The sequence below is a fragment of the Gnatocerus cornutus genome, chromosome 10 (assembly GCF_029298725.1).
Source record: "Gnatocerus cornutus isolate USDA-ARS CGAHR chromosome 10, icGnaCorn1.1, whole genome shotgun sequence".
Taxonomy (NCBI): Eukaryota; Metazoa; Arthropoda; class Insecta; order Coleoptera; family Tenebrionidae; genus Gnatocerus; species Gnatocerus cornutus.
Window position 1 is genome coordinate 2063258 of NC_142242.1, and position 20121 is coordinate 2083378.

The window sequence follows — 20121 nt, forward strand, 5'->3', positions numbered from 1 at the left end:
GAATGAAATACTTTGTCTACGTGTTCAACCTTCAAATTGTTTCAAGATTACGGTTATTATTATGATATACTTACTTTTTAGTATTAAGTCATCTTGATGTGGGTGTAAGCTTATGTATCATTTTTAAACAGGTGGGTTTAAAATGCGATACTTACCATGATTTTGTATTTTATTACTAAGAGAAGGTTGTACAAAACGTCATTATATTACACAATAATATGTATTATTAAATTATATATAAAAAGTGAGTTAAAATAATACTTTCGAGGAAATACATTAACGACGAAAAATTATAGATACAGCTGACATGACACATAATGGTGACATAAATAACTAACGTATAATATCACAGAAACATTCAATGCTCACTTGACCCGTAAAATTTTCGAAAATGTCTTTGGCATATCTCTACACTAGGAACACGCGCATTCGACAACTTGCATATTGTCCCATTTTTCTACAATAAGCTTACTTACATCACTGGGATTCACTCTTAAAATTTCCAAAGGTTCAAGTTTGGAAGGAGTGCAGCAAGCTTTGGGTATAGCTCTTCGGTTTAAGCGTTTGGCGTTCTTGCGATCCATTTGGTGCAGAAGACTTTGAATTCGCGAGTGATTTGTGGCGTAATTAAAATTAGGAGGACATTGTCCTTGGCAAAATCCAGCTTCATAAGACTTGGGTTGTATAATCGATCCCATTTCCGTTAACTTCAACTCTGCGAACTTAACAGTCATGTTGTGTCGACAACATTTCCTTTTGGATCCTTTCCTGGACTCTCTGCAGTCTGTGCGTCTCGCGGACTGATATGGTGAAGCAGCACGTCGATAACGTCTATGTTCGGGATAAACTAAAGCACTAATTGCAGCTTCTATAGGTCTTAAATAATTATTTCTACAGTCAATGCAAACTAATTCTAAACCTAAGTTTCTTTCTCCGTTAAACCAAGATTGCACTGCACTTGTCACTTCAAATTCGCACCATTTGGTTAAATTTGGTGACAGATAGATGGTTTTTTCTTCAATAACGCGTCTTCGTCTTGTACCAAGAACTTGGTTGACTTGGACGCGAACTGCTGTAGAGTGGCCTTCAACGAATGCTGGGGCCAAAATGCGGAGTTGGGCACTCTCAACTTCTGTTTCTTGTCTTTTTATTGGAAATTGTAGTCTCCGGGGCCACCAATCCTTCTTCACTGGAAAAGAAGAAAAAATCTTTGAAAACTTTTGAAAAACACAAAGTTTTTTCAAGCCCAATCAATGATTCAGAGGTGTGGGTTCCCCGTTTATTTATTTAACTCTACTTTAAGAATGATCCAGAAGTTCCTACATAAATCGTACTAAATATGGCTGACTTTAAATAAGATCCACACGTTGTTAATACTACTTTTGGTTGTTTGGATCAAAACTATTCTAATTGGCAACAAATCAAAATCCTATAAACACACGTGGCCATTGCTCTTAAACCACACTATCATATGACCAATAAAATTTTCTTTACAACACAAGGATAATGAGCAATTACTCGAAACTGGTTCACCGAAAACTACAAGGATCTTAGACATTGTGCGAAAGTTATTGGAAACCGGACATAAATTAGCGAAACGTTTTTTATGTATGAATCATCAAAGTATTTGGCGCGAGATCATTTCCTTGGCTGTTATTAACTCGTTTTTTTAAATATTTATCAGTTAATCGACTTTTCCATATTAATCATGAAGCACACACCTTTCCAAAAATCATTCTTAGGTGAAATTTAATGAACCCAATGACTTGCACGTGAGATGCACCCAACATTGTCCATTGTTTGAAACATTTATGACACGACAAGCTGTAATTTCTTCAACTTTTTTTGTATGTACAGTGGTTCATTCATCCAAGAATAAAACTAATTGACCTGTGTCAGAATCTAAATCAAACTAGACGCGATTTATGAGTGCCTATATCTATTAATCGTTCAACTGTTATTTCAGTATTTGGTTCTCAACACGGCTATCAAATCTTCGGCGGTATTTACGTTTGGTTGGTGTGGTCACGTGACTGTAATATTATTGGTGGGTTGTGCTGTCACTAACCTGTCACCTGGCGAGTAATGTCTATTTTTACCCGACTTTCCATACTATAATATAAAATCGCAGAGATGTCGTCTTATTTGCATCCAATCCGTAATAACCTGACCGCTAATAAACTTGTTTATAAGTAGTAAACTCAAATTCCTGCGCCTAATTACGGCAAGTGAATTTGCTTTTTGTCACTCCTGGATCTATATTTATCCTTTTTCATGTTTCCGATCAAAAAGCGGAAGAGTTTCAACATTGTGCATGGAATTCGTCCTCTCCTTTGCGGCTTTCCTACTTTCTTTTAAAACGAACAGTGTAAACAAGCGTCAAATTTGAACAGTTCTTGTATCTTTATTTTCATAGCTGTTATTTAGATTCAAGCTTTCACTAAACACGATTAAGAAACGCGTTGAATGCTGACAATCAGTTGTTTAACATTTGTTAAAGTTCTGGTTTTGTTAAAATTAAAACAATAATGAGGCGGCGAGCTTGATCTTGGTGGTTTCAAGAATTCACACTCCTTTTAGAAAAAAGTCTCATTAAATTTAATCACTTTTGAAAATGGTCATGAATTTTTCTAAAATCAGATACTTGACCACACTCCAAAGTTGAAAATAGTCGAAGGACAATGTGTCTGCCGTTTGATTAAAGATAACATAACGGACGAAAGTTATTTTTGATTTTTCGATTTTATTTATAGAAACCCCGCCAACGTAATACCCGTGACGCGACAACTACCAACATTTGTATATTTTTAGTGTCTTTATAAATGTGTAGGTACATAAATCGCATTTGTAGTAAATAAAAAGATCATAAATTTTCTTCCTCCCATGAAATTCCGTGTCGCTAAACATATTTACTGATCAGCGAAACTCAAAATTTTCATTTTTGAGTTACATAACAATGCACAAAGACTCCTGACAAAAACAATATTTATAGAAAATGAGCAAGTAGCTTAAAATTTCAAATAAAAGCAAAATATGGCTGTTAAACCCATTCAAATTCGTATTTTTGGACTTTTACGCTACTGACAAAAATTTCAGCAATGAAAGCCTGTCATAAACGTTTTAGAGGCAGTGTTTACATATTCACACAAAATTTTAAATTCCAACTTCTGTTTGATCGTATTGTAATCTGCCAAAACCATTTTTTACGTCAAGTTGGAATTCAGACAAAATCATGTCACGACAAAATTACACGAAGCGAACCATTTAATGTGTCTTGGATAATAAAAATTACAGGTAATTGCTCAGGGACCAACATAACTTTCTGTTGGAATTTCAGTTTATCAACCGGTATCGTCTGCGTACGATTAATAATCTTGTCAGAAATCTCAAAAAAAGTCTTTGAACACCTGAAAAAAAATTCAAGCTTTTATTCGGTCATACGTAAAATTAGACGTAATGTTCCCAGAACGTCTAGCAACAGGTTGGCGAATGACTTTCGTAACATTACTCATCTAATTGTGCCCGGTTTATTGATCCTAGAGATATTTCGTCAAAAAAAAATAAAAGGACAATTCTACGAACCATTCAAGCCAATTCGAGGAATATATTTAATATTAATATTCGTTTAGTATTGGGAGTGGTTGAAACATAGTTTTTAACTGCCGAATATTTTTCTTCCTGACGAAATCAGGAAAAGTTTGCCAACATCTGTCATCGAATCTTTTGACTAATAAATCGTTAGTTAACAGGTGTATCTATGAAAAAACAATTTAACATAATTTGGCGATTTTGAAGACACAAAAGGTGAGGTTCTCATGTCCAGATGAAATTTTCATAAGAACTACACCTAATTTTTCATCCATGAAGAAACTGATACTTTCAATAACATACTATGTAGATCAAGGTAAAATTTGAATCCAAAATAGTGTCGTTTTACTAATTTATTAAATTCCGTAAATTTATTACCTGTCAGTTGTTCTACTAGCTATTTATTTTTCATAAACACGTCCTAATGAAGGGACTTTCTTGTAATTAGTCGCAAGAATGTAGTCCTCGTAAGAAATTTTATTATTCTGTTTATTCTTCGTTAGACCTGCACCTGCTAGTTTACTAAACCAATTTAAGGGTTCCTGTGACCATTTACATTGTTTTCTCCCTCGAAGGTCCTGAATTAGCACCGTCTTTAATATAATTTCTCCCAAATATTTCAACAGTCCGTTTTATAACCAACTGATTTGTAAACTGAGTGTTCATTCTACACCTGTCGAAAATGTTATTGACCAACCAGTCCAGAAAACTTGTACCTTTTCACGTTTCGTGGCCACATGCCTTTCTTCAATTTTAATATAATTGTTAATTAGCGGTACTGACCAATTTAATATACCTATAAAGTTTTATTACTGTGTTTACTCGATAATTAATACCACGTATTTGTGTTTATTATTTATTTAAAGTCGAAACAATCTGTTTTACAATACGCGCATCGAGAAAATCTCATGATGTCATTATTTGTCAGAAATAATTTTTAAACAATGATTTTTCTGCAAATGTTTTTTATTTATTCAATATCTTTAACAATTGGGTTACTATTACAATGATTATTAATTATATTATTGCCGCCGTAGTAAAAATTTTATTGCAATTTTCTTAGCACACGAACATATACCGGTTTCGTTGTATGGAACTCATTAGGACGATCAAAGAACCGTGATTTCATGATTCTTCAAATTCAGGTACATACAATGCATCATAAAGTAAAAATAAATTGAACATGAAAAATAATTTAACGCAAATTCTTTTCACTGGTTTTCTAAATCAAACACTGGGAAAAGTCCGGGTGGAGATATTGAAGTTTGCGGCCCATAAATTTAAACGCGGTGGTTAATTTACTGTAGACAATAAGCTGTAAAATTCATAAAATGTTGCAAAAAGGGTAAAACCACAGTAAAAGCATTGTTTGAAAGTAAAATATATATTAGTCAGTTTTTTATGTCGTCGTGACTAAATTTCGGTAAAAGTTCGTTTTCTTTTCAGAGAAATTACTTGACATAAATATTTTCGACTAATTAAAGCATTCTTACAATCGAGAGTTTCTTCGATTTAATTTAAAAGTGACGATTTAATGCGTGCACCACAGACTAATTCAGTGGAATTTAGAATTATTTATAATCTAACGATTAGTCAGTTATAAAGTCAATTATAATACGAATGAGATTTGAATGTTATAAATTATCTTCCACGAACAGGTGTTTCTTAAGCATTTTATATTTATCAATGACTCTTAGGAAACAGATTTCATTAACTAATTCGGATATTGAATTTCGCATTATAAATCAGCTAATTATGCATAAATTGTTGATTTATGATGGCCACGAGCATTGAAAAAAAAACTCAAATACGTCAGCTTGAAACTACCATTATCCTAAAACAAAAAGTAACCACATTAACGTCGGATTTAAATTTAAGCAATCCTTCAGGTAGAGCTTTATCTACCGCTTTTATCAGCTTTCTTCAAAATTTAGCCGGACCCATACCAATTATAGTCTCTGCATCTCTTTCTTCTTGATCCGTGGTAGTATTTTTACTTTTTATTAACATGATAAGCGGTAAACTTTACATGCGAATCATCAAAGACCTCGAGGCGCACTTTAATCATCAATTTTCTTCAGCTATTCACATTCAAAATTGAATTTACGAAGTTTTGTTTTACTTTTTATATCTCTAATTAAAAGATACTTAATCTCTGTGGTCGTGACAATCATATTGAAGTGATTGGGTCATTCAAGTCAAGTCTTTCTAGCCGCTAGCATGTTTATTTGACTGTCGGTTTATATTTATTTGTAATGAACGGAAAAAGTGGTGATGTCAAAAGCGTTGTTACATCTACATCAGCTAGGAAGCACGTTCTGAAGTAAATAAAAAATTAATTTTTAAATTTTAATGTGCACCCAGAATTCGAACTTTGAGCTTTTGGTAGTTGTGCTTTTCAGACTGCAGACGGTTTTTCTCGGTGCCACCATTAATTACGTCTTGAGCAATGGAAAAACTAGAGTTTTGCAACATGCTCTCAGTTGATCATTAAGGTTTTCATCATTAAAAGTAATGTGATTATGTTTTGCCCAATAATTCGTATTCAGTGAAATTCTTGATACGAGTGTAAGTAATAATTACGTCAAATAAGTGATAATTTTGTTGAAAGTCACGTCATCGCTGCAGCTTTCTAATGAGACATTTTTCCATTAATAAAAATAACATGCTTCATTAAAGGATAAAATATTTGTTTGATTTTTTTCGAAGGTAATTTAAAATGAGATGTAATATGAATTTATTATCATGAAGAGGATTTAACGAGCGGCAAGGGCAGTAAAAACTGCTCATCTTCTTAATTTCGGGGTCCGGTCTTCGAGATTTGATTGATCTCAACTCGTTATAGAATATAACGCAAGTTTTAGTGTCACGCAATGGAAAAACCAGAAATTGGAAGAGACCGGTGGTATTTATCATATATGCAAAAAGTGTGTTTATGGGTTTCTATCAAAGTTTTGGATCTAATGTTCGCTATTAACATACTTGGACAAATATTTACTAACAATGTGCAATTAAACGGAAAAGTAGTAATTGCATAGTTCACCGCGAAAATGTGGGAAGGTACCTATTCTTAGTTGTTATCAGTCAGTTACCTTTACTGTTATGTCGTTTCAAATGTCTTCAAAATTTTTGAAACGAACTTTGACTTTTGATATTCAATCTGTTTATTCATTCCCAAGCGACCTTTTAGTGGAAATTATCTGACATGAAGTAATTAAGGTGTGCTTTTTTCATCGAGCTTAGATGAGATGATGTCATTAGTTCCCGTTGATAATGACGGTGCAGATTGTTAAAATATAAAATTCACAAATCAAGATCACGGAGAAATTAATTAAACGACAAGATATTTTACTTACCAGTCGAGAATGTGATAAGCTTAGGAATGGAAATTTCTTTCGAATGTTGTTGTCTGCTGTCAAGATACAGACTCATCATGCGAGTGTATTCGTCCTGGCTAATGTTGATCTGTGGAAAAAGGACGTGTAAGCAACAAGTGGTTCATAGAGAGTAATATCCTCGAAACAAAACAATAAGTTTGATGATGTTAAACAGATTTCAGTGTCGAAATGAAGGTTGCTCCCGTTTCTATTTTAACTCGAGCTGAAACACGACAATTTTGGCGGGAGACCACCACATGCGTGACAGGAGCAGTAATCAAAATAAGAAAGATATTTCTGTTATGAATTTTCTTTTCGAGCCGGCTCCGGTTATGCGGAGTGCGAGTTCCGGTCGGGTGCTCCGGGATTTCCTAAGACGGGATTACCTGCCGGAACTCAGAATAACGGTCACAAGGATACAGTGCAACCTTGTAATTTAGACCAATTTTTTTTGCAAAAAAAGGGCCAATTTGAAAAAAGCCTCCGGAGTTTGTACCTTGGAAACGTCTACAAGGGAGTTAAGTCCCAGATCCTGGAAGAGACTTCGATCTGCACTTAAAAATTGCACTAGATACAAGAACGTCCACGCCGCTATTGTAGCCCACAAGTTGCCGCCCATAGCCGGGGGCTAAGCCGGCATTAATGACTAGTGCACTCACTTCACTCACTAGTTATGCACCTGGCACATGCACTTGCACTGGCGCGCAACTCGCGACACCGTCGTAGCTAGCTTAGCCGTCAGCAACTACACGTTGTAGCGGTTGAAACTAAACTCAGGCGCCTGCCGAAGTCAGACTTTTATATCACGATTCGAGTGGGGACTTTCAGGAAACTACCCTTATTACCGTTTCGGAGACCAACATCCAGCTTATTCTTAAAAATCCTACCTCTGCCGCCCCACCTCAACCCTCAACATTCCGCACAACATTATTCTTGCGAAATCACAACCATTTAATACAATTCTATTTCTTTGATGCTAGGATTCAAGTATGCACGACATAATTTATACCTGTCTACAGGCTATTCGATATTTGAAGGCTCTCTAATTATTCTTCACACCCAATTAATAATTCAACTACTGTTAAGGTTACAAATTTTCCATTTTTTCAATATCACTAATAATTGTCTCATTGCTGATAAAGATAACTTGTCAGGTCAGTCGTAGTCGTACAACTCGTATTTCTACCATGTTTACTAAAAGAAGAAATGAAAAAAGCGAAAAACCATCTTAAGGTGAGCAGCCACATTTTACTTTGGTAAAAATCTGAAGTCAATTTTTAAACTTCGGGTTTTCATACATCCGACTAAAAAATCCCGACATAAAAAAACATAAATTTTAACGATACAATAATATTTACTTTTTACACAAAATTTCTTTGAAAATCTTTAACGGTTTACTTTTTCTTAGCAACCTCTGACAAAATACTGTGGAATTAAGATTTTTTTAGTATTGTAATCGAGGAACATTCTTGTGAAGGAGCTTTCTAACACTTCCCCTCTGTAGATATGCCCACCCTGTATGGTGTAAATTGAAATGGGTTTTTTTATTTGATGAGGTGAGAAACTGATTGTAGATTAAATCCAGAAGAATGCACCCCTTTAATGTCTGCTGTTCAGATTCTCGTATTAATTGATATTCTGTTTACTAACAATCAATATCTTAGTAGGTTCATTTCCCAGAACAAGGCTCTGCGTTACCTGTCTGACTAAGTCGTTTGCAGTGCGCCATTAACTGACGGGGGTGCGAACTGAATTACCCCTTTTCTCAGGAAACCGGCTACAATTCACACTTTCCAGAAACAAACCACTAATCATTAATAATAACGCTATTTTCCTATTCACCACCCACAAAACGTTAGCTTTTCAACGAAACGGTCTATGACTTTTATCGTGTTCGGGAACAATATGCATATTTTAAAACAGCAGAGGATCCTTTTTTAAATAGCACAGATACCTTACACATTTTGAGGAAACATTTAATTAAATTTAATCAATATTACGTTTTTGCGTATTAAAGATATAAAAGGTACACCTACATGTGGACTAAATTTACCAGTTCGGTCTAAATTGAAAATAACTGACCTCTACAAAGTTAGAACAGAATTTTATTGTAGGAGAGTGTCAATAATCTAGGGTTTTGCAAGGATGCTTCCAAGTCATTTATTTGATTAACCACAAATGATTGAATTTTCACCGTCAAAACATCTTTTCGTGAGTCATCCTGTAAAAACGCAATCCCTATTTGTTTTTAAGCGTCTCTATTAGTGTTAATAGAACTCAGTACACAAAACGGACGTGGGTGCACGCGTCATTGTTTCACAGGGTTGTTTCCATCAATTGTCATAAAAATATCAAGTCCGGGAAGGTAATCCTGTCTATATTTACATCCGTAAAATGATCGTTCCAATACGAAGAAAACTAAAGGTTAGCTAAGTGTTGCAAACTAGGGGGTTCCACCATTAATTTACTAATCTATTTGTAGAACATGAATCATGTGTTTGATTCTAAACTAGAGTTGTTCTTTGAACTATCTTCGTTTATGAAGTTTTTAAGCTGTACAGGTACCCCACGTTTCAACAATTAAAGTGTTTGATCTACACAAAACCGTTTCTTTTACAAACCACGCATTTATTTTCGTTTGGTTTTGTCAGTGGAATATTCACCACATTTTCGTTTTAATTTTTATAACACATGCTGATTAATCATAACGAAATAACGAGTTTCCTTTTTACTCTGAACTGGTTAAGACATCTAAGGTCACTGCATCGGTAACATAAAAATGCGGTTAATTAATATTAGTATCACTGACACAGACAACGAGAGAAATAAACCAGAATAGATAACTGTACAATGACTGCACTTTTTCAAAACGTCTGATTTATGACTGACACCTACGATCTTTCAAACCATTAAATTATCATCAAATCACCGACTAACAAAATTGGGATCCCCTTTCCATTAAAAACACATTTTTAAACACAAATGTTTAGACAATTCGTGTTGTAAATTTTATTTATGACTCCTACTTTCAAACCACAAATTGTTCTAAATCCCGGGCATGCGTTATTACAAAATTATACGCATTTTTTAAATAAATACAAAATTTACCAATAAATCTACAACGCTTTACATTAAAATAGGTAACTTTTCATTGGCCTTTAAATTGTAAATATATTGTTATAACGGGATAGTTTATTTTCTTTAAATTTAAAGCGGCTTGTCTAGATTTACTTCTGGGAGATATTGTAACAATAAATATTGCAGTTTTTCACGAGTAAATACAAATTTAGCTACTTTAGAAAGTAAGTGATTGCCCGGAGATATTTTGGCTTTAGAATTAAAGAGTACTGACCTTACATCGAAATTTAGGATGTAAAAATATTGAATAATTTTTGATGTCCGCATTGTAGATATGTGTCGTAAAATAACATGCTCGTTGTGAAAAATACGGGGACTCGTACAATTTGTTAATTGAGATGTTAAAGTGCCACCAATAGGTTTTTTGTAAATTTTCCCAGATGAATGAAGCAATTGTTGTCAAAATGTGGTAAATCAATTACACAAAAAAAGATAACCTTGAAGTTTAATGAGTGTGAACAAAGAGAGCGGTAACTAGAGGAAATATTGTAAAATGAAGATATCAATCTCCTCAAACTAGCTAGTTTTCATTTCTTTATAAACAAGCATTTTTACAGACACGGTATGTCCTGTGGAATATGAAACAAACCATTTCTCTTTGAACTTTTGAAAACGTCGTGTAAACATAAACTTAAATGTCTAAATATTGTTTTTTTGTTTGTGTTTTTGTATAAAAGAAGATGTTTCCCATTATTGCATTGCGAAGTTTTATATTTTTTGATCTACGGATATAAATATCCCAAGTTTTGACAGTTTATACTATGATCACTCGGCAGGCTTTACTTTTACAAAAACAAAACTAGGTACTGTTTCATAAGGGTACCTTTCGTAAAATACAAAAACAAGTTTATTTTTGAAGATTATATTTAATCGGTTATAGATCCGCCAAATAATAACAAACAAACGTTGCAGAATAAACAATAAAATGAATATTCAACAATAACAAAACAATAAATTTCAGAAAAACCCAAAAATACGACACTCCGATTCAATCGTCAATCACATAATTCATTTGTGATGATTGTCCTGAGAGTCCGGTTTTCGCGGTTCGGTGATTCCGCGGAACCTGAAAATGACTCTATTCAGGTCGGAGTTTTTTTTTCATCAGTGTCCTACATGTCTGTTCTTATTTATCGATTAAATAAATTAATCCCGTGATTCACAATTGTAGTGGCTACGACTGAAGTGTAGGCTTAAACTGGGTTTCAAGTGAACGATATCCAGATCATCAGAAATATTTACGGAAAAACTATTAGGGTCGAAGTTTATTTATGGCCAGCGCATGATTAAATGGATACCTGCAGTTAACTATCGGTTTTATTTCACTTTTCAGCGCTGCTGAATATTCTGGATGGAAAATACGGATATTTTTCGAATGATCTGTCATCTGTTTATTTATGAATGGATTTTTGTTTTTGTAAAATGTTTTAAATTACTTGTAAATATCATATAATTGCTTGTCTTGCTTGACAAAGCTTGATCTTTCACTTAAAAGAAAAATAAAGCGTGAATTAATTTAAAGTATGATTGGCACATACATAGTCGCAATACATAATACACTCAAAGTCCATAATATGTATATTTATCTTTATTATGCAATGATTTATGACACATCGAATAGAGTAGTAATTTAAACAATTTTCAACTAGTTACTTTTTTGTAAACGAACTCGTTTACAAAAAATTCAGTCATTAATCACCGTGCATGTCTTCAAGTGTGAATCATTTGCGTTTATTGATTCTAGAGTTTGCACGAGTTTGTTGTTACAGTGTTATAATGTTATAAAATACTTCCATTATTAGCAAAGCAACCGAAAAAAACTGTTTAAAGCGGTTTCAATCACGACGACGAATAGCTAGTCGGAAACGACTTAATTATTTGTTTCTGTCATGTCAGATGATGTATAATGGGCTAATATGAATAAGAATCATTTATTAAAAATACCATAACACCTAGCTAAATACTCAAGATAGAAAATGATAATGATTCACCAAGACGTGTGCGGTGCGAATATTAAAAGCTAATTAAGGAAATGACAGTAGTATAAAGCTGTCACATGGAGTATCTAACAATTTAATTTTGATTAATTTATTTTGCTAATAATCGTGAACGGGTGTAATCTTTATTCATAATCTCACATCCGGACTTTTCTCGATATAAATCTTAAAAAAAATTAGTGGTACTGTCAGTTTAGACATTAGTTACCTTGGACTACATACGGCGCCTATACCTATTCTATCGATTCCTGAATGACTCAGGTCATTAGTATTTGACCCGGACTTCTATGGGACATCCCCTTAGTTGCAAGAATACTCAAGTTCATTCTTCCAATCGGAAATATCTGAGTAGTGATTGGCTATTTAACGACCATTTGGAAATTTTACTAAAGTCATGTTTTTTGTTCCAGTAGTGTCCCCTATTACGTTCAATTAGTCACGGAAATAGTGCGGGAAAAGTAATTTTATTGGATTTTTCATTGTCGTCATTGCAACAGATCACTAATGAAGAAAAAATAAATCGATCAGATCCAACAACGAATGGTTAATTTTGTATTATGCGATCACGGATCTAAAACGTCAACTTTGTAAAACGACAATCAATTTGGTTCTTTATTCAATGATGATAACTTTCACTTCCACCGGATCGCGGAAGTAAATTGTAATTGTTCGATCACAATTGATCGTAATTTTCATTCAGTCAGCCACAGAAATCATGATCTTAAAATACTAGAATTACTATTTGAAATTTATTAACTTGTAAAATTATTAATGAGCGAAAACGCTTTAATCGAAGCTTTACGCGGCGAATTGTCTGAAATATGATATCGTCAGCCTTCACCACATTTACAACAATAAATTATTAACTTTTGATGAGTAGAAATGAAATCATTGCGTTAAAAGCACACTAAATAAGTCAATAAATCAAAGTGACACTCCAAAATTTTGTCATCTTGGAATGTTACACAAATAGCTGTTATGTCATTCTACCGTTTACAACAAACATTAAAATATCTTTAAACAATACAATGGACATATATCTAATTAATTTATGTTCATATAATTAAAATTCTTCTATTGAATACTTATTTATACCAGCGGTTGTTAAACTTTTTCTGTTCAACACTCATAACTAGGTCGCGGATCATAAATAACTGCAGAGCAAAATTAATACTGTATTGCCATTATTGATTTTTACAGTAAGATCGTAATGTTTATTTTAAAAATTGAGGTATTCTACAGAACTACAACTATTAATTCAAGGTTGTATTTACCTTATTATTTGAACCGCAAAATAATAACAAAGATTTTTCACGATAAAACAAGCATCGATTAGACGAAACCGCAAAGCTGAGTCCAGATTTTTTTCTTGATGATCTTGATCAGTCACGTAGAAATTTATTTGTTGTACATTTTAATTTGCACAAAATTTATCGTATTCTACTGATTTTTTGAAAATTTTCAGGGTTTTTATTATGTAAAATTGGTCAGCAATATTAAAATCGTGACAGGAATAAAAATGATCAAGCTGTAAAAACGAGCTTTTCAGCAACAAGGGCCAATTTAAAATTTCCCGAAATGGTTCTGATTAAAGCACTTGCTCTGATTCACAATCAGATAAAATTTGGAAGCCCAGTTTTTGCCGCGAAAATTGACAGTCCTGATATACCGAATTTAATTGGTATTTTGCATTGAATGCAAAAATTTACCGTTGTTGGTTTAATTAATTAATGATAAAAAATGAAGTACGCTTTCAAATTTATTTTTTTGTGACCAGAAATGCATTTAATTAAAACAATGACTGTTATTTTTATAAAATTGCGCAGAACACGGATTTTCCGTAATTAATTGTGCAGGGTCCTTTTACCTTTGTACCATTGAGTAAAAACATTTTAAAGATGTGATTTTATCTTTTTTGTTTTGTGTTATTAACATTTTTGTGTGAAGGTTAATTATTATAAACATTTTCAGACTGACTTAAGGTTTCAACTAATTGGCAAAATAAACAAAAAAAAGAACTAAAGGATCTCGAAAACTATGAAAAATGTAGGTGCGGTGTAGTATAAAGTGATCCTGTATTTTGAATAGGTAGTGATCCAAAATCGAATTCTAAAAAGTTCTCGAGCCGTGTCTTCATCTTTATAAATAAATATTACTTGATTACATCACCAATGAAAGAAATATAAAAAATGTAACGTTTAATTAAAAATAATTGGCTGTATTGAAAATGTGTAACAGATTTTTGGTTTTAAATTAAGTTTAAGTGGAAAATGGCTGTCTCGGCATGGTTAATATCTTTTTCCTTCGTGATAATCAGCTAAATAATTAACATCCTGGACGTGTTCCGACATAATTAAATTGGTTCAATTTACCGTGGTTGTAAGGAAAAATAAAATAAACTTGACTCTAATTGGTATTTTTCGAAGCCCTTAAACGTTACTGGTGTAAAATTACGTAATAACTAATAGCATGCGTCATTTAATAGGTCACTGTTCACCTATACAATTGGGAGCGATCGTTGAATTAGATTACAAACATTTCCACTTTATCCCTTATGGGATTCAAGGTAAATTGATAATTTTTCCCCAGAACTAAGCGATTAATATTTCCAGGTAGAGAACTGTAAGAAGCGGTAATTTATGTCGACATCGCTTCAATTCCCTGGAATTCTAGTCGCTCCCATTGCAATTAATGCCATGGAAATGGACCTTATGTACGTTCCATACAGAAATTGGGTATAATAGCTTTTATTAAATCTAATTGAGTCTTCGTTTCTGTCAAATTAAACACGGCTGAAGCGCGGATTATGCAAAGTTTCAGTGAGTAACTAAGGTTTACAGAATTCGAATTCTGGGTATTATTACTGAAACATGACTAAACATACGTGCGAAGTCCACATTCCACGTGTTACAGTTCGGTGGGAACAAGCTGCTAACAACGAATTATATCTTTAATAATTATTAATAAATAAAACATTAGACAATTTTCTCTATTCCTTGTTGGTACCTGCGCTTTTGACAACACTACAATTATAATGATCTTCTATGGTAATCGTTAACTAAACCAGACCCCCTAAAGCTTTTACGATTTAAATTTAAAATGTGAATATCGATTGTAAAAATAAATTGAATTTATTCAAAGCGTTGAACCGGAATTTTTAATGTCGAACCCGTTCACTCCTCTTTACTCCATTCCTTTTGGAAATAATTTTATTTATCCAAAAATATGTTACCTACAAAAAATTTAATATATGGATTGGCGTAAAAATAGCAACAATATTTGACTTTTCTTTGAAATAGACATAATACATATTTGATTGAGCTGTATAAATATATCAGTCAAATTATTTATTTATTCATGTAAAACTAGAGCAGTAAGACAGTTCGTTAGTTCATCAAAATATCGGTATAGCTATCGATTTTAATAATTTCGAAATTTTGTGTTCATCCTAAAAATAAAATTTTCTACAATTTATCATTTTCACACAGGATAATGAAAATTAAAGTCTATTTATATCTTGTTTCCTGTAGTATCATTAGTTGTCAATTATACTTGAATTAAAAGAAAACATGTGTGTCTAAACGTGGATTTATTTCTGGAGGTTTTAAATTTATCCCATGTCTCTCAATTTATCACTTGTCTATATCCTCTAAAAATGACACTGTAACCAATACTAAAAAAACCAAACTGATTTATTTAATTCAGTAATTTATTAGTTTTTGTAAAGATCCGACATGATCTCTGTCGCAGTTTTCTTGGCCAATCAATTTTGTCGAGACAATTCTTGGTATCAACGGAATAGTTTTGGCTTCATTAATTTGATCAACCCTCTTAATGCAACCCTGCAGAGAATCAAATTATTGTACAATCAATATCCTGTTTGGTGATAAAATATTTGTTTCGTTGGTTCAAAGTAAAAGAGAGATTTCTAAAAATGGTGCGGTTCGGGAATGTGTGGCTAAAAGATTGTGGTACGAAAGCAATTTAAAATATGTCTTCTATTTATTGCTTGTTTAGCCACGTTTATATGAGCAAGGAATAAACAGTTTCGTCTTTATTTCAAGTTCTGAAACTTTCAAATTATCCATAGAGCGATGTGATTCACATGTCTAAGTCGAAACACATTTCATTCATAACATTTTAAACTGTAGAAATAAAACACAGATATTTTATTTTTAGTGTTTTCTATATTTTTAGGACGACTTATTCAATACTATACACATTTTGCCCCCTTAGTTACAAGTAACGTGACGTCAAATCAAAGTATTTGGACTTATTTATTTTATTTTCCGAGCTTTATACTGTAAGCACATTCTTCAAGGAATAACGCGACAAGTGAAAGGATAGTTAGCTGCTGCTGCAATCTCATTACAAGCTAATTGAGACAAGAAACTTTGACAGCTTAAGAAAACCAATAAAACTTTTATTTTATTGTCCGCTTGTGAACGGCGTTCCATTAAAATGACTTGTCGCCACATTTATGCAATTAGTTATTGGAAGAAAACATGGACGGGGTGGCAAATATTTACAAAAACCGGCGCCTCAAAAATTCCTGTCACATATTTCCTCATAAAATTTTATGAAACAAGAATTCGGAAAAAATAGAAACAGAATTATTCTAACGACGCCTTTGGTGAATCACAAAGTCGAGTTTCATTGTGAGTAGGCAGCTGAAATGAATTCGGGTTCGATATTGCTTATAACTCAAATGAGGAGGTATGTAAATTTGAAAATATTTATGACCAAAAAAAACTGTGATCTCAACCGATACAACAAGCTTTAGATGTCGACAACTTTATTAAGAGCGGAGATATTATCATAAATTACACGTCCTGTTAACAAGTAGTTAAGTTCTACGCTTTGATCATCTAAAATTGTCGTGGAGATTTTACATTCGCTGTCATATTATTACTTAAATTCTTTTGTGACCCAGTCATCTTAAACCGTTTAGCAATATTTGGGCTTTTGCTGTGTCAGAGTGACATGACATTAGAATGACAGTTCAATTGATTACAATAAGATGAACTGTTGAGATTTCAAATGTGTGCCAATTTTTTTTGGCTTTGAAGCCCACGGTGTCAAAATATCTATAGTCGAGTAAGCTACGGAAAACAGTTTGCATGTCGTTGATTAACTCGCATCGAATAATTTATTCGTGCGGATTTAAAATCGGAATTTTCCGAGCGGTTGGTTTATTATGAGGTTTATTCGATCCTACATCTAAAAGCAATGAAAACTGCAATGGAATGTCATAATATAAAAAGAAAAATAAATTTAGAGTTTGTTATACACTAAAAAGTATTTTGTGGTCGTATAGTTTTTTCATCGGTAACATTCCGGGCGTTTGACTGTGCGCGTTATTTTTAAAATTTTCCCAAAAAATTTTAGTCATCAATTCCATAAATAAAATGAAAAGTCTATCTATAGACTTTATAAACAATTAGAAAAGTGGATGACATCATGGGCGTTTTCGAAATAGTAGAAATTAGAGTGATGACCTAGGTAAACGGTTTTCAAGCCAAATAAACATTTGAATATTTGATATAATCACCAAAACAACGAATAAATTGTTTTTATATTTATTTTTTATTTGACCCAAATTTTAAAATCAACGCCAACGATGAGTTCAACGTTTTTTATAGTTACCATAAAAGTCTCTATACTTGTTTTATTGAACAAATTTAATGCATGCTTCAATAATTATCGAATCATATTTTACTACCTCTTATATTATTCATAAGGGTTAGGATGCAGGTAAAAATTGAACTCCTGCAGAGCTACCAATTGCCTTTATTCGGGCATAGCGCCCTGCTGCTCAAACTCAATTAAAATTGAAAAGTACAATTATAAGAAACATGTGAAGTTATAAAATACTTTTAAAATGTCTCAAATTAATTTTAAAAAGTCACAACACACTGTAAAATTTTACAGATTTTTTATTGAGAAAACGATCTTTTGACTTCACTGTATAATAAGTTGGTCTGTTTAAAGCTCTCTGAGTGGGTATTGAGAGATGTAAAATATAAACACAAGGGTTTATTTTTGTTTAAAAAACACCTTGTGATCGCAGAAATATTACTTTCAAATCAAACTTGGATTTTACGTGCATTAGTGACGCGAAAATTTGATTAGAAACTAAAAATATCGAATTTCCGGAAAGCAATGGAATTTTTCTTTAAATGTAACGTCAATAAAGCTCTCGCAACCCAATTTTTCGCCATGATGAAAGTTTGTTTCGGAAAGAAAAATCGAAAGTTCGTTGACTTCCACATTCTTCTATTACTCAAAATAATTCCCTAAAGTAGATTTCAAACACGCAACAACAAATTCTATCGTATCTTCACTTATTTTAATGGTATCTAGAAAGATTTCTTCTCGTCAAATCACGATTTACATAGAAACAATGACTTGTGGTAACCAATAAAAATTTATGAGTCTCGCTATAAATTATAACTGTTAAAAGCTACATATTTAAAAGTATAATCATTGTTGGTCTGTTATGAATCCAAAATAAAGACGTACCGCGCTTTTGTAAATTTCGTTAAATTAGTTTTAATGATTTTCATATTTAATTCATGCATCGGACAGTTATCTCGGCATTATTTAAATTTAACTGCAAGTTAACGTGTCGATGCTCACTGAAATAGGTACCAAATTGTTTTCTTTTTCTTTTTAATAAAATAAGAATTTTCATAATTGGCGCATCCACCATATTTGTATATGCCACTAATTATTAAAGCTCTCTGTCAAACAATACATACTACCCTTCTAAGAAACGATCACAATCGATACTGACGGAATTACGACCCAATTTCACCGAACTCGTTAATATTCATGCATGACACAATATACTGAGATGATATTTGAAGACTTCGGTATTTTTGAACGCAACTATTAACTGTCAGAAATAAAGATGAATTGAAACATAACTTGAAATATTTTACAACTGAAATAACCGTTGAACTGTCTAATAATTAAGGTGGTATGGTCGTTACTTTTAACGAAAAAAATTAAAAGTACAATACGAAAGACACATGTTTAAATAAGATTCATTGGCTTGCCACAAGAAAATAGCAATAAAGTCGCTTGTTCGTGATATTTTTAGCGTTTGAAGGGTGCCGGATGGAAACTACTGTACTAAGAACCTAAGAAACTGCTGTACTAAAAACAATTGAGTTTTGCTCATTATAACTTGTAAAACGGTTCAGTCTTATAGTGGTGACCCACTGCGATAAAACCTGAAGGTTACAAAAATGTAGTCGGAATTACCTACTTAATTAAAAGAAGCTGAATAGGATATTTCAGCAGATTAGTCACATACCACTTTTCTTTTAATATAAATTGCTGTTTCTTTAACGTGGTATTAGAACCGACCGTACTTTTCCCTGTCATTATATAAAAAATAACTTGTTATAGATTCGTTATATAACATTTGAAGTTCCTCCACTTCTAAATAATTAATGTGGTAATCAAATAATGCGTACGGTCAATAATTCGTTTATAAACAAAGCCTGGGGCTATGCATACCAGCATAGTAGATCAAGTTCCGCAATCTTTATGTTTCTCTGGTTTTTGTACAAAATTACAAGTCAGTTTCTATAATTATTCGTCGAACGGGTTTTTCCTAAATCCTATAGACTTGTCGCTATAAAGCCTTTGGCAAATCTGTTTCACGATGCCGGATTTAATAGATATATGGACTAACTGCTCCCGGAATTGACACCAATTTATTACCATTCTGATAACCTAATGGTCAAATATGATATTTTCCACGCCACTGACAAGGTGACGATCAAATCAAGGTCGTTGCCGCCAACGCTATTCATATAACGTTTTATATAGTTTTTTTCTCACGTGTCTTCCGTATTTGTGTCATAATTACAAAATTTTAATATCATTAGAGGTAATTAAAATATTTTATGATCGTGACAAGACAACTGCAGACTGGTTGTGAGTGGTCAAGTGATCCGGCTAGCTTTTAGCTGAATCACTCTGTGTATAGTGCAGATGCAATGAAACTG

The 20121-nt window shown here is 32.8% G+C and overlaps 1 protein-coding gene across 1 annotated transcript; it reads right to left on the minus strand.

Annotated features, from left to right (window-relative positions):
• Window positions 1-236: 236 nt before the first annotated feature.
• mav (TGF-beta domain-containing family member maverick) lies at window positions 237-7734 on the minus strand. Its single transcript, XM_088047656.1, has 3 exons — window positions 7462-7734; window positions 6945-7053; window positions 237-1189 (listed from the first exon to the last, which is right to left on the minus strand). The coding sequence occupies exons 1-3, from the start codon at window positions 7582-7584 to the stop codon at window positions 414-416; spliced, it is 1008 nt and encodes a 335-aa protein (XP_087903782.1). The 5' UTR covers window positions 7585-7734; the 3' UTR covers window positions 237-413.
• Window positions 7735-20121: the final 12387 nt, after the last annotated feature.

What these genes read in the sequence shown, in the direction of transcription:
- mav (XM_088047656.1), bottom strand. Translation starts at nt 7,584, where the DNA reads ATGGGCGGCAACTTGTGGGCTACAATAGCGGCGTGGACGTTCTTGTAT. An exon ending in CCCTTGTAGACGTTTCCAAG is followed by an intron (nt 7,054 to 7,461) that starts GTACAAACTCCG and finishes CTTTTTCCACAG; the next exon opens with ATCAACATTAGCCAGGACGA. An exon ending in GCTTATCACATTCTCGACTG is followed by an intron (nt 1,190 to 6,944) that starts GTAAGTAAAATA and finishes CTTCTTTTCCAG; the next exon opens with TGAAGAAGGATTGGTGGCCC.